The following is a 15,071-nucleotide window of genomic DNA, read 5'->3' as shown; positions in this document are numbered from 1 at the left end:
TATGATAGTCACAGAGAGAGAGAGGCAGAGACATAGGCAGAGGGAGAAGCAGGCTCCATGCACCGAGACCCCGACGTGGGATTCAATCTCGGGTCTCCAGGATCGCGCCCTGGGCCAAAGGCAGGCGCCAAACCGCTGCGCCACCCAGGGATCCCTCTCATATATTAATATCCTATATAATCCTCTAAAAATGAAACCTTTGTTTTGTTTCATTAATCAATATTCAAGCTAGTATCACCCATAGTTAATTATAATAGCTCTAAATGTTTTCTGACCTGGCAAACTCCCTCTTCATTTTTTTTTTTAAGACTTTCCAACCTTATTCACCCATACTTATCAAGTTTCAGTGGAGGTAGAGAGGGGTCGGGGTGGGAGTTGAGATTTTTTTTAAAGTTGCTCTAAGACATAGTTTATTTAAGGAGAATGGACATCTTTGCAATATAAAGTTCTCTACTCAGGAGCATGGTATGGCTATTTTATTCAGGTCGTTTTTTTTTTTTTTAAAAAAAAAAAGCTCTTAAGCAAGGTATCATAATCTTTTTCATCTAGGTCTTCTGTGGATTACTCATAAATATTTCATAGTTTTGTAGCTAACAGGAAAGAGCTCTATATTTGCTAATCAATCACTCTGGTTTATTAATAACCTAGGACTGAGCCTTAGACATTGTTCTAAATGTTGGGAATTAAAGTAATGAAAACACCAAATGCCCTATCTTTATGGAGCTTATAGTTGGGAAATAATCAGTAAACAAGTATAAACTTATAAATAAATAAGGAAACATAAGTACTATGAGGAAAATAAAGCAAATCAGGGAAAGAAAGAGACACCACAGGAGCTTATTTTCACAGTGCAATCAAGAAAGGCGTACATACATACATGGCCAAGAGTGAAAGAAAAGAGATTAGTCTTAGTAGTCAGAGTGGAAGAGCAAAATGACACAGTAACACTGGGGGAACAAGTGATGTTTTTGGCCATAAATGTAAAGTGAGACCAGCCAGCACTGTTCTGTTTCCTCCAATCACACTCAGCCACTCAGGTTCAAGGAAGTAGAGTTGGCAAAGTAATGAATTAATTAGAACTGAAGTTTGCCTCAATTATAGGGTTGCTTTGTTTTGGGGTTTGTTTTTTTTAATCTATTTTGGGGGCCTGGGCAGCTCAGATCATGACCTGGGAGTCCTGGGATGGAGCCCCGCATTGAGCTCTCTGTTCAGCCAGGAGTCAGCTTCTCCCTCTCCTTCTGACCCCTCTCCTCTCTCACTCATGTGCCCACTTTCTCCCTCTCTCTCCAATAAACAAAATCTTAGAGAGCGTGCACTCAGGAACAGGGAGAGGAGGAGAGGAAGAGAGAATCCCAAGCATCCTGCAGACTCCAAACTGAGTCTGGAGCCAATGCAAGGCCTTTATTCACTAAATCAATATAACTGGATAAGGAAAGAAATTACTATAGGCAGGGGGATGGCAGACAGTGAAAAAGTGATGTGGCTAATGACCTGGATCTCGATGGAATCTAAAAAATATCAAAATAGGGTACTAGAGTATATAAGCTAGCAAAAGACGAGATGGAAGTCAGATGCTTAAAATACTTTCAGTTACAGATTATGGTCATAAAGTCTAGGGCAATGGTTCCCCACCCTAACTACACAATGGAAACAGCTGGAACACTTTAAAAAATACTTATCAAACCAATTAAATAAGAATTTGAGGGTGGCATATTAGCATATTTTTAAGCTGCTCAATTAACTGTAATTTACAGCCAGAATGGAGAACCAACAGTCTTGGGTGCGATCATGGAAGCAGCTAGCTGAAGCAGGCTGGAAAAGAAATAAGCTATAGATTCCAAAAATCCTAATGAAGTCTTCTTCTATTATTCCCAATATAAATAAAAGCATGAGCTATGTTCAAAGTACTTTACATTGACTCATTTCACACTCCTAACAACCCAATAAGGTAAAACTAGCATTACTCTGTTTTTAATGACAAAGAAGAATGGAAAAGAATAGAAGTGTACTGAATAAAGAGTTCCAGGTTACTGGGGCACCTGGGTGGCTCAATTAGTTGGGCATCTGACTTCAGCTCAAATAATGATCTTGGGGCCCTGGGACTGAGCCCCATATTGGGCTCCCTGCCCTCTCCCTCTCCCTCTGACCTTCCACCTGTTCATGCTCTCTCACTTTCTCAAATAAACAAATCTTCAAATAAATAAGTAAGTAAGTAAGAGTCCTGGCTTGCCTGGGTGGCTCAGTCATTTAAGTGTCCACCTTTGGCTCAGGTCATGATCCTGAGGTCCTGGGTTCAAGCCCCACATCGGGCTCCCTGCTCAGCAAGGACTCTGCCTCTCCCTCTGCTCCTGCTCTCACGCTCCTATGCTCGCTCTCTCTCTCTCTCAAATAAATTAATAAATCTTTAAAAAAAAAAAGAGTCCTAGGTTATACATGACATAGTAGAACATTATTTGAAGATAAACTAGTAAATTATAAAGATTCATTTATAAGCTCTAAGGCAACTACTTAAAAAAAAAAAGAACTTATAGCTAACAAGACAATGAAGACAATGTGGAGATAGAATACTAAAATATATTCAATCCAAAAAAGAACAGATAGGGCACCTGGGTGGCTCAGTGGTTGAGCGTCTACCTTTGGCTCAGGTCGTGGTCCCGGGGTCCCGGGATCGAGTCCCACATCAGGCTCCCTGCAGGAGCCTGCTTCTCCCTCTGCCTGTGTCTCTGCCTCTATCTCTGTCTCTCATAAATAAATAAATAAATAAACTTAAAAAAAAAAAAGAACAACAAAAAAAAAGAACAGATAGATTTTTATTTAAAAATAAATAGCAAGGTAATAGATTCAAACCCAACTTTATCAATAATTTCACTAAATTTGGGCAGCCCAGGTGGCTCAGCGGTTTAGCACCGCCTTCAGCCCAGGGCGTGATCCTAGAGACCTGGGATCGAGTCCCACATCAGGCTCCCTGTATGGAGCCTGCTTCTCCCTCTGTTTGTTTCTCTGCCTCTCTTTCTCTGTGTTTCTCATGATTAAATAAATAAAATCTTTAAAAATAATAATAATAATTTCACTAAATTTAAGCCAAATGAAAACATATGTCCCTATAAAAACTTGTACACAAATATTCATAGTAGCACTACTTAAAATTGCCAAAGGATCCCTGGGTGGCTCAGCGGTTTAGCGCCTGCCTTTGGCCCAGGGTGTGGTCCTAGAGTCCTGGGATCGAGTCCCACATCGGGCTCCCTACATGGAGCCTGCTTCTCCCTCTGCCTGTGTCTCTGCCTCTCTCTTTCTCTCGGTCTCATGAATAAATAAAATTTTAAAAAATAAAGAAATAAATAAAATTGCCAAAACACAGAAACAACCCAAATATCCATCAAGTCAGAATCCATAAGCAAAATGTGGTCTTTCCATGCAAATAGGGTATTATTCAGCCATAAGGAGAATTAAGTTAGGGCAACTGATGCATGCCCTAACATGGATGAACCTCGAAAGCATTAACCTATTAATGATATTACATCAGTAATTATCAGGGAAATGTAAATCAAAACCACAGTGAGATATTACCTTACACCTGTTAGAATGGCAATTAACATAAAGAAACAAGGGTTGGGGATCCCTGGGTGGCGCAGCGGTTTGGCGCCTGCCTTTGGCCCAGGGCGCGATCCTGGAGACCCGGGATCGAATCCCACGTCGGGCTCCCGGTGCAAGGAGCCTGCTTCTCCCTCTGCCTATGTCTCTGCCTCTCTCTCTCTCTGTGTGTGACTATCATAAATAAATAAAAATTAAAAAAAAAAAAAAAGAAACAAGGGTTGGAGAGGATATGGAAAAAATCTCTCATCTACTGTCAGTGGGAATATAAACTGGTACAGTCACTATGGAAAACAGTATGCAGGTTCCTCTAAAAACAGAAATACCATATGATCCAGTTACATTCCACTTCTGGGTATTTATCCAAAGAAAACAAAAACATTAATTCATAAAGATATAATCACTCATATGTTTACTGCAGCATTTTTTACAATAGTCAAGATATGGAAACAACTGAAGTGTCCACTGATGGATGAGTGGACAAAGATGTGTGTGTGCATACATATACACACACTAGAGTATTACTGAGCCATGAAAAGAAGGAAATCTTAATTATTTAATTAATTAATTAAATCTTGCACTTGTGACAACCTGGATGGACCTTAAGTATATTAAGTGAAGTAAGTCAGACAGAGAAGGGTAGATACTATATGATTTCACTTATATGTGGAATCTAAAAAACAAAACAAAACTCACAGATACAGAGAAAAGATCAGTAGTTATGAGAAGAGAAGGGGATTCAGGGAGGGTGAAATGGGTGAAGAGGGTCAACTGATCTGTAACAGATGATAACTAGTCGATACTTCGTATTGTATACAAAAATCGAATTACTAGGCTATACACCTGAAACTAGTATGTTTTATACCAATTTTGCCTCAATTTAAAAAAAAAAAAGTCACATACTGCATATTTTCATCTATAGGAAATATCCAGAATAGGCAAATCCATAGAAAAAGCAAGCAGACTAGTTGTTGCCAGGAGCTAGCGTGGGGAGGAGAGCTTCCTTTTAGGGTGATGAAAACATTCTGGAACTCCATAATAGTGACAGTTGTGTAACACTGTGAATGTACTAAATGCCACTGAATTGTGCATTTTTATTTTTATTTTTTTTTAATATTTTTTATTTATTTATTTAGGATAGTCACAGAGAGAGAGAGAGAGAGAGAGAGAGAGGCAGAGACACAGGCAGAGGGAGAAGCAAGCTCCATGCAGGGAGCCTGACGTGGGATTCGATCCCAGGTCTCCAGGATCGCGCCCTGGGTCAAAGGCAGGCACCAAACCACTGCGCCACCCATGGATCCCTGATTTCCTTTATTTCACAGTAATATTATGAGAACTTGTGCATTTTTAAATTGTCAAAATGGCCCACTTTTTTTTTTACTTTTTTTTTTATTGTCATTTTAAATTGAAGAATATAGTTGATACATAGTATTACATTAGTTTCAGGGGCACAACATAGTGATTCCCCAAGTCCATACATTATGCTGCGCTCACCTCAAGTGTACCTATTATCTATCGGTCACCATACAATGCTATTACAATACCACTGACTATATTCCCTATGCTGTGTACCTTTCACCTCGTGACTTATACATTCCATAATTGGTAGCCTGTATCTCTAATTCTCCATCTATTTTGCCTATCCCCACTGAGTTAAAATGGTGAATTTTGTTATGAGAACTGTGCCACAATTTAAAAAAATAATAAAGGAATGACTTATACAACATGAATGAACCGCAAAAACCTTATCCTAAATAAAAGCCGTTGATTACAAAAGATCACATACTATAGGATTTCATTCATACGAAATGTCCAGAATAGGCAAATCTTACAGGGACAGAAAACAGATCAGTGGTTGCCTAGAGCTACAGTGGGGAAGTGGAGAATAAGACAGTGATTGCTAATGGACACAAGGTTTCTTTTTGTGGTGAAAGTGTTCTAAATGAGATTACACTGATGACTGGAAAATTCCATTAATATACTAAGAACCACTGAATTGTACTCTTTAAATGAGTAAATTTTATGATGTATAAGTTAGAGCTCAATAAAACTGATTTTTTTTTTCATTTTAAGTGCACTAAAGACTACTATTAGCGGTGCCTGATGGCTCAGTCGATTAAGTGTCTGCTTTTGGCCTCAGATCGTGATCCCAGAATCCCATGTCAGGCTCCCTATCCAGTGGGCAGTCTACTTCTCCTTCTCCTTCTGCCTCTCATCCTGCCTGTGCTCACTCTCTCTCTTTCAAATAAGTAAATAAAATCTTTTTTTTTAAAAGACTCCTATTAAAAGATGGAACTTATTGGACTAGATTAAAAAAAATAACACTCAACTCTAAACTACCTCTTGGAAACATGTTTAAATATTAAGACATAAATATATTAAAAGTTAAAGGATGACTGACCTTTGGCAAAGGAGCAAAGGCAAATGTCAATAAAGTATAGTCTTTCAGCCAATAGTGGTACAAAATTGTATCTCCATATGCAAAAAAAAAAAAAAAGAATTTAGATTGAGATCTTACACCTTCTACAAAAAGTAACTTAAAATGGATCACAGACCTAAATATAAAATGCTATACTATAAAAGTTCCAGGGTGTGTTTCCTCCTCCCTCTGCTCTTCCCTCCTGCTCACACTCACCTGCACACTCCCTCTCTAAAATAAATAAAAATTATTTAGAAATTTTTTTTAATCTATGTTTTAAAAAAGTGCAAGTATGCAAAAACATTCAACATGTAAGAAAGCCTGAGTGGCCATATTTTTTTAAAAGATTTATTTATTTATTTATTTATTTGAGAGAGAAAAAGAGTATGAGTGGGCGGGGCAGGGGGGGAAGAGGGAAAGAGGGAGAGGGAGAAGGAGAGGGAGAGGGAGAGGGAGAGGGAGGGAGGGGGAGAGAGAGAGAGAGAGAGAGAATATCTCAAGCAGACTGCCCACTGAGCAGGGAGCCCAACTCAGGGCTCAATTTCAGGACGCTTGAGATCATGACCTGAGCTAAATGCAAATGTTTCACTGACTGAGCTACCCCATGCACCCCTAGACTTTTTTAAATTTTTTTTATTGGAGTTCAATTTGCCAACATATAGCAAACACCCAGTGCTCATCCTGCCAAGTCCTCACCTCAGTGCCCATCAACCCAGTCACCCCAACCCCCCACCTCCCTTTCCACTACACCTTGTTCATTTCCCAGAGTAGGTCTCTCATGTTTTGTCACCCTCACTGATATTTTCACTCATTTTCTCTCCTTTCCCTTTATTCCCTTTCACTAATTTTTATATTCCCCAAATGAATGAGACCATATGTTTGTCCTTCGCCAATTGAATTATTTCACTCAGCATAATACCCTCCAGTTCCATCCACGTCAAAGCACATGATGGGTATTTGTCATTTCTAATGGCTAACTAATATTCCATTGTATACATAGACCACATCGTCTTTCATCCATCTTTCGATGGACTCCGAGGCTCCTTCCACAGTTTGGCTATTGTGGACATTGCTGCTAGAAACATTGGGGGGCAGGTGTTCTGGTGTTTCACTGCATCAGTATCTTTGGGGTAAATCCCCAGCAGTGCAATTGCTGGGTCTTAGGGCAGATCAATTTTTAACTCTGAGGAACCTCCACACAGTTTTCCAGAGTGGCTGCACCAGTTCACATTCCCACCAACAGTACAAGAGGGTTCCCCTTTCTCCACATCCTCTCCAAAATTTGTTGTTTCCTGTCTTGTTAATTTGCCCCATTCTCACTGGTGTGAGGTGGTATCTCATTGTGGTTTTGATTTGTATTTCCCTGATGGCCAGTGATGTGGAGCATTTTCTCATGTGCTTGTTGGCCATGTGTATGTCTTCTTTGGTGAAATTTCTGTTCATGCCTTTTGCCCATTTCATGATTGGATTGTTTGTTTCTTTGCTGTTAAGTTTAATCAGTTCTTTATAGATCTTGGATACTAGCCCTTTATCAGATAGGTCATTTGCAAATATCTTCTCCCATTTGGTAGGTTGTCTTTTAGTTTTGTTGACTGTTACTTTTGCTGGGCAGAAGCTTTTTATCTTGATTAAGTCCCAATAATTCATTTTTGCTTTTGTTTCTCTTGCCTTCATGGATGTATCTTGCAAGAAGTTGCTGTGGCCAAATTCAAAAGGGGTGTTGCCTGCATTCTCCTCTAGGATTTTGATAGATTCTCGTCTCACATTTAGATCTTTCATCAATTTTGAGTTTATCTTTGTGCATGGTGTAAGAGAATGGTCTAGTTTCATTATTCTCCATGTGGATGTCCAATTTTCCCAGCACCATTTGTTGAAGAGACTGTCTTTTTTTCCAGTGGATAGTCTTTCCTGCTTTGTCAAATATTAGTTGACCATAGAGTTGAGGGCCCATTTCTGAATATTCTGTTCCATTGATTTATGTGTCTGTTTTTGTGCCAGTACCACACTGTCTTGATGACCACAGCTTTGTAGTACAACCTGAAATCTGGCATTGTGATGCCCCCAGATGTGGTTTTCTTTTTTAATATTCCCCTGGCTATTCAGGGTCTTTTCTGATTCCACACGAATCTTAGGATGATTTGTTCCAACTCTCTGAAGAAAGTCCATGGTATTTTGATAGGGATTGTATTAAATGTATAAATTGCCCTGGGTAGCATGGACATTTTCACAATATTAATTCTTCCAATCCATGATCATGGAATAGTTTTCCATCTCTTTGTGTCTTCCTTAATTTCTTTCAGAAGTGATCTGTAGTTTTTAGGGTATAGATCCTTTACCTCTTTGGTTAGGCTTATTCTTAGGTATCTTATGCTTTTGGGTGCAACTGTAATTGGGATTAACTCCTTAATTTCTCTTTCTTCAGTCTCATTGTTAGTGTATAGAAATGCCACTGATTTCTGGGCATTGATTTTGTATCCTGCCACACTGCCGAATTGCTGTCTGAGTTGTAGCAATCTTGGGGTGGAGTCTTTTGGGTTTTCTATGTACAGTATCATGTCATCTGTGAAGAGGGAGAGTTTGACTTCTCTGCCAATTTGAATGCCTTTTATTTCTTTTTGTTGCCTGACTGCTGAGGCTAGGACTTCTAATACTATGTTGAATAGCAGTGGTGAGCGTGGACATCCCTGTCGTGTTCCTGATCTTAGGGGAAACGCTCCCAGTGTTTCCCCATTGAGAATATTCCCACATATTTACTGTGGGCTTCTCATAGATGGCTTTTAAGATGCTGAGGAATGTTCCCTCTATCTCTACACTCTGAAGAGTTTTGATGAGGAATGGATGCTGTATTTTGTCAAATGCTTTCTCTACATCTCTTGAGAGGATCATATGGTTCTTTTTTTCTCTTGTTGATATGATCTATCACATTTATTGCTTTACAAGTGTTGAACCAGCCTTGCATTCTTGGAATAAATCCCACTTGGTCATGGTGAATAACCTTCTTAATATACTGTTGGATCGGGCAGCCCTGGTGGCACAGCGGTTTAGGGCCGCCTGCAGCCCAGGGCGTGATCCTGGAGACCCTGGATCAAGTCCCATGTCGGGCTCTCTGCATGGAGCCTGCTTCTCCCTCTGCCTGTGTCTCTGCCTCTCATTCTCTCTCTGTGTTTCTATGAATAAATAAATAAAATATTTAAAAAAAATGTACTGTTGGATCCTATTGGCTAGTATCTTGTTGAGAATTTTTCATGTGTTCATCAAGGATACTGGTCTATAATTCTCCTTTTTGGTGGGGTCTTTGGTTTTGGAATTAAGGTGATGCTGGCCTCATAGAACGAGTTTGGAAGTACTCCATTTCTTTCTATCTTTCTGAACAGCTTTAGTAGAATAGGTATGGTTTCTTCTTTAAACGTTTGATAGAACCCCCCTGGGAAGCCATCTGGCCCTGGACTTTTGTGTCTTGGGAGGTTTTTGATGACTGCTTCAATTTCCTCCCTGGTTATCGGCCTGTTCAGGTTTTCTATTTCTTCCTGTTCCAGTTTTGGGAGTTTGTGGTTTTCCAGAAATGTGCCCATTTCTTCTAGATTGCCTAATTTATTAGCATATAGCTGCTCATAATAAGTTTTTTAAATCATTTGTATTTCCTTGGTATTGGTGATGGTCTCTCCTTTCTCATTCATGATTTTATTAATTTGAGTCTTTTCTCTCTTCTTTTTAATAAGGCTGGCTAATGGTTTATCTATCTTATTAATTCTCTCAAAGAACCAACTCCTGGTTTTGTTGATCTGTTCCACAGTTCTTCTGGTCTCTATTTCATTGAGTTCTGCTCGAATCTTTATTAACTGTCTTCTTCTGCTGGGTGAAGGTTTTATTTGCTGCTCCTTCTCCAGCTCCTTTAGCTGCAAGGTTAGCTTTTGTATTTGAGTTCCTTCCAGTTTTTGGATGGATGTTTGTATTGCGATGTATTTCCTCTTCAGGACTGCTTTTGCTGTATCCCAAAGATTTTGAATGGTTGTATCTTTATTCTCATTAGTTTCCATGAATCTTTTTAATTCTTCTCTAATTTCCTGGTTGACCTTTTCATCTTTTAGCAGGATGGTCTTTAACGTCCACGTGTTTGAAATCCTTCCAAACTTCTTCTTGTGGTTTAGTTCTAGTTTCAAAGCACTATGGTCTAAAAATATGCAGGGGACAATCCCAATCTTTTGGTATCAGTTAAGACCTGATTTGTGACCCAGTATGTGGTCTATTCTGGAGAAAGTTCCATGTGCACTTGAGAAGAATGAGAATTTAGTTGCATTTGGATGTAAAGTTCTGTAAATATCTGTGAAATCCATCTGGTCCAGTATATCACTTAATGCTCTTGTTTCTCTGGAGATGTTGTGCTTATAAGACCTATCAATTGTAGAAAGCACTACACTGAAGTCACCAAGTGTATTATTATCTAAGTATGTCTTAACTTTGGTTATTAATTGATTGATATACTTGGCAGCTCCCACATTCGGAGCATAAATATTCATGATTATTAGGTCCTCTTGTTGGATAGATCCTTTAAGTATGATATAGTGTCCCTCTTCATCTCTTATTACAGTCTTTGGGATAAACTTTAATTTATTTGATATGAGGATGGCTACCTCTGCTTTCTTTTGAGGACCCTTTGAATGGTAAATGGTTCTCCAACCTTTTATTTTCAGGCTGTAGGTGTCCTTACATCTAAAATGAGTTTCTTGTAGACAGCAAATAGATGGGTCTTGCTTTTTTATCCAGTCTGAAACCCTGCACCTTTTGATGGGATCATTAAGCCCATTCATGTTCAGAGTTACTACTGAAAGATATGAATTTAGTGTCATCATGATATCTATTCAGTCCCTGTTTTTGTGGATTATTTCCTTGGACTTCTTCTTTTACAGAGTCTCCCTTAATATTTCTTGCAGAGCTGGTTTGGTGGTCACATATTCTTTCAGTTTCTGCCTATCTTGGAAGCTCTTTATCTCTCCTATTCTGAATGAGAGCCTTGCTGGATAGAGTGTTCTTGGCTGCATGTTCTTCTCATTTAGGACCCTGAATATATCCTGCCAGACTTTTCTGGCCTGCCAGGTCTCTGTGGAGAGGTCTGCTGTTAACCTAATACTTCTCCCCATAAAGGTTAGGGGTTCTCTTGTCTCTTGCAGCTTTAAGGATCTTCTCTTTATCTTTGGAATTTGCAAGTTTCACTATTAAATATCGGGGTGTTGAACAGTTTTTATTGATTTTAGGGGGTGATCTATCTCCTGGATCTGAATGTCTGTTTCCCTTCCCAAGTCAGGGAAGTTCTCAGCTATGATTTGTTCAAATACACTTTCTGGTCCTCTGTCCCTTTCGGCGCCCTCTGGAACCCCAATTAAATGTAGATTTTTCCTCCTGAGGCTGTCATTTATTTCCCTTAACCTTTCCTCATGATCTTTTAATTGTTTTTCTCTTTTTTCCTCAGCTTCCTTCCTTGCCATCAACTTGTCTTCTTTGTCACTCAGTTGTTCTTCTACCTTGTTAACCCTCATCGTTAGGAACTCCAGTTTGGATTGCATCTCATTTAATTGATTTTTAATTTCAGTCTGATTAGATCTAAATTCTGCAGACATGAAGTCTCTTGAATCCTTTATGCTTTTTTCTAGAGCCACCAGTAGCTTCATAATTGTGCTTCTGAATTGGCTTTCTGACATTGAATTGTAATCCAAATTCTGTAACTCTGTGGAAGAGTACTGTTTCTGATTCTTTCTTTTGTGGTGAGTTCTATCTAGTCATTTTGCTCAGTGCAGAGTGGCTAAAAACAAGCTGTGCTTGATAGAATACCACAGTGAGAAGCAAACTCTTCTCACTGTAGCATTCCAACTGTTCTCTCTTTAAATCTCAGGCTGAGTTCATAGGTTTTCAGGATGATTTTAGATTTTATTTTTTAGAACAGTTTTAGATTTAGAGAAAATTTGAAAAGGTAGTACAGAGATTTCTCTATACCTTGGACTCAGTTTCTCCTATTATTAACATCTTACTGACATTTGTTACAATTAATGAACCAATGTTAACACCTTATTATTAACTAAAGTCTACAGTTTGTTCAGATTGCCTTAGTTTTTACCTAATGTACTTCTTCTATTCTAGGATCTCTAGACACATCATTACATTGAGTTGCCATGTCTCCTGAGGCTACTTCTAGGTACAACAGTTTCTTAAATGCTCCTTGTTCTTCATGATCATAACAGTTTAGAGGAGTACCGGTCGGGCATTTTTTAGGATGTTCCTCTACTGGAATTTTTCTGATGTTTTTCTTAAGATTACAGAGGGATTATGAGTTTTCGCGAGGAAGATCAATCATGATGGTAAGATCACGACCTGAGCCAAAACCAAGAATCAATAAAAAAAAAAAAAAAGACAAAACCAAGAATCAGTTGCTTAACTGACTGAGCCACCCAGCCATCCCACAAGGGGTCTTATTAACAACAGGCAAAGAAGAACTTCAAAACAAGGATAAAGAGAAACATTTCATGATAACAATAAAAGAGTTCATTCATCAAGCCTAACAATCCTAAAAGTGCATACACCTAACAAGAGAGCAAGAAAGTATATGGAGCACAAACTGACAGATTGGTGTGTTTTTTGGTGGACTTTTTATGGGTTTTTTTTTTTTTTGTATTTTTAAGTTTTTACTTACATTTTAGTTACTTAACATATAGTGAAATATTAGATTCAGGAGTAGAATTTGGTCATTCATTATTACATAACCCAGCACTCATCATAGCAAGTACTCTCCTTAATACCTATTACCTCTCTGCCTACCTCCCCTCAGCAACCTTCAGTTTATTCTCTATAGTTGTCTTTTATGGTTTGCCTCCTTTTCTCTTTTTGGGTTCTTCCCATAATTTGGCTATTGTTGATAGTGCTGGGTGCATGTGCCCCTTCAAATCACTATTTTTGTATCCTTTGCATAAGCACCCAATGGTGCACTCATATTAGAAAAGAGGAAAGTTTTTAAATTAGTGGTCTAAGGATTCCCCTTAAGAAGGTAGAAAAAGAAAAGCAAATTAAGTCAAGAGTAAGCAGAGGGAAAAAAAATTAAAAGAACAGAAATTAGTAAAATTGAAAATGGACAAGTAATAGCAATAGAAATCAATACCTCTAAATCAAAAAAAAAAAAGCAAGAGGTGAAATTACAAAAGAAGGTATATTTTTAGACATTAAAAAAATAACAGGGGTACATCATAAATACTTTCACATCTATAAATTAAACAACATCTTTCCCCTGGCTGGCAGCACGCAGACCGCAGGATGCCTGGAGTTACTGTAAAAGACGTGAACCAGGAGTTCATCAGAATTCTGGCAGCCTTCCTCAAAAAGTCTGGGAAGCTGAAAGTCCCTGAATGGGTGGACACTGTTAAGCTGGTCAAGCATAAAGAGCTTGCTCCCTACGATGAGAACTGGTTCTACACACGAGCTGCTTCCACAGCACAGCACCTGTACCTCCGGGGTGGCGCTGGGGTCGGCTCCATGACTAAGATCTCTGGGGGATGTCAGAGAAATGGGGTCATGCCCAGCCACTTCAGCAGAGGCTCCAAGAGCATGGCCCACAGGATCCTCCAAGCCCTAGAAGGGCTGAAAATGGTAGAAAAGGACCAAGATGGGGGCCGCAAACTGACACCTCAGGGACAGCAGGATCTGGACAGAATCGCCAGACAGGTGGCAGCTGCCAACAAGAAGCATTAGAACAAATGCTGGGTTAACAAATTGCCTCATTCATAAAAAAAAATAAATAAATAATAAAATAATAAAATAAATAAAATAAATTCAACAACATGTGAAATGGATAAAGTTTTTAAAAGACACAAATTACCAAAACTGACAAAAAAAGAAATGGAAAATCTAAATAGCCCTGTATCTAGGATAATCTAAGGATTGCCAGCAACCACCAGAAATAAGAAGAGGAATGGAAGGAATCCTTCCTAGAGCTTTCAAAGTGTGTTGAGTCCCTGTCAACATCTTGATTTCAGACCTTGAGTTTCCAGAACTAAGACAGAAGTAATTTTTGTTGTGTTAAACCACACGGTTTGTGGTAATTTGTGATGACAGTGCTGGGGAAACTACTGTGAATAATATGTAGGAGATAGTGGAGTAAAAAATGTATTTCATGTAATGACTTATCATTGCCTCTTATTGTGGGACTACTAAAAAATTCTAAGTTACATTATATTTCTAGTGAATAGCACTAATCTAGCCAGTGACAATAGGGAAAAAAAAAACAGCATACTGACTAGAAACGAAGCAAAAATGGCTTTCTCTGCAGATATGATTGTGTATGAAGAAAATCCTAAGGGATCTACATAAAAGTACTAGAAATAAAAAGTGAATTTAGTAAGATAACAAATTACAAAACAATATACAAAAGAATCAAAAAGAATCAATTGTATTTTCTACATTTTATCAAAAAAAATTTTGGGAAAAGAAATTTAAAATACAGTATCATTGACAGTGGAAAGCATCAAAAAACATGAAATACTTAGGGATAAATAGAACAAAATATATATAAGACCTACAAAAGAAAAACTACAAAAATGCTACATAAAAGTACTAAAGAGACCTAAATAAATGAAAAGCTATGCCATGTTAAAGTATCAGAAGACTCAATATTAGTAAGGTGTCAATTCTCCTGAACCAGCTTTTTGTAAAAACTGGTAAGCTTAGTCTATAGTTTATATGAAAATGCTAAAGATCTAAAATATCCAAAGCAATATTGAAAAAAGACAATGTTGAATGATATACACTACCTGACTGTAAGGTTTGCTATATAGAAATAATAAAGACAATATAGTGTTGGTATAAAAACGTAGACCAATGGAACAGAAAAAGACCAGAAATACAACCAAACTTACAAAAAATAAAAAAGGAGTCAGATCACATATAATCTCCAAACTGGTAAAGGGAATAAACAGGAAGGAAAGAGGAGAGGAGAGGAGAGGAGAGGGGAGGGGAGGGGAGGGGAGGGGAGGGGAGGGGAGGGGAGGGGAGGGGAGGGGAGGGGAGGGGAGGGGAGGGGAGG

At 38.6% G+C, this 15,071-nt stretch overlaps 2 protein-coding genes across 6 annotated transcripts in view; one reads left to right on the top strand and one right to left on the bottom strand.

The window, feature by feature from the left end:
• DENND4C (DENN domain containing 4C) overlaps positions 1-15,071 on the bottom strand; it is a 126,917-nt gene that overhangs the window by 105,431 nt on the left and 6,415 nt on the right. The window lies entirely within an intron of this gene.
• LOC112650444 (40S ribosomal protein S19-like) lies at positions 12,664-14,771 on the top strand. Its single transcript, XM_049116171.1, has one exon. It carries the CDS (start codon positions 13,307-13,309, stop codon positions 13,739-13,741), a length of 435 nt encoding a protein of 144 aa, XP_048972128.1. The 5' UTR covers positions 12,664-13,306; the 3' UTR covers positions 13,742-14,771.

This window comes from Canis lupus, chromosome 11, assembly GCF_003254725.2.
Source record: "Canis lupus dingo isolate Sandy chromosome 11, ASM325472v2, whole genome shotgun sequence".
Lineage (NCBI taxonomy): Eukaryota > Metazoa > Chordata > Mammalia > Carnivora > Canidae > Canis > Canis lupus.
This window is presented reverse-complemented; position numbering and strand designations above follow the sequence as displayed.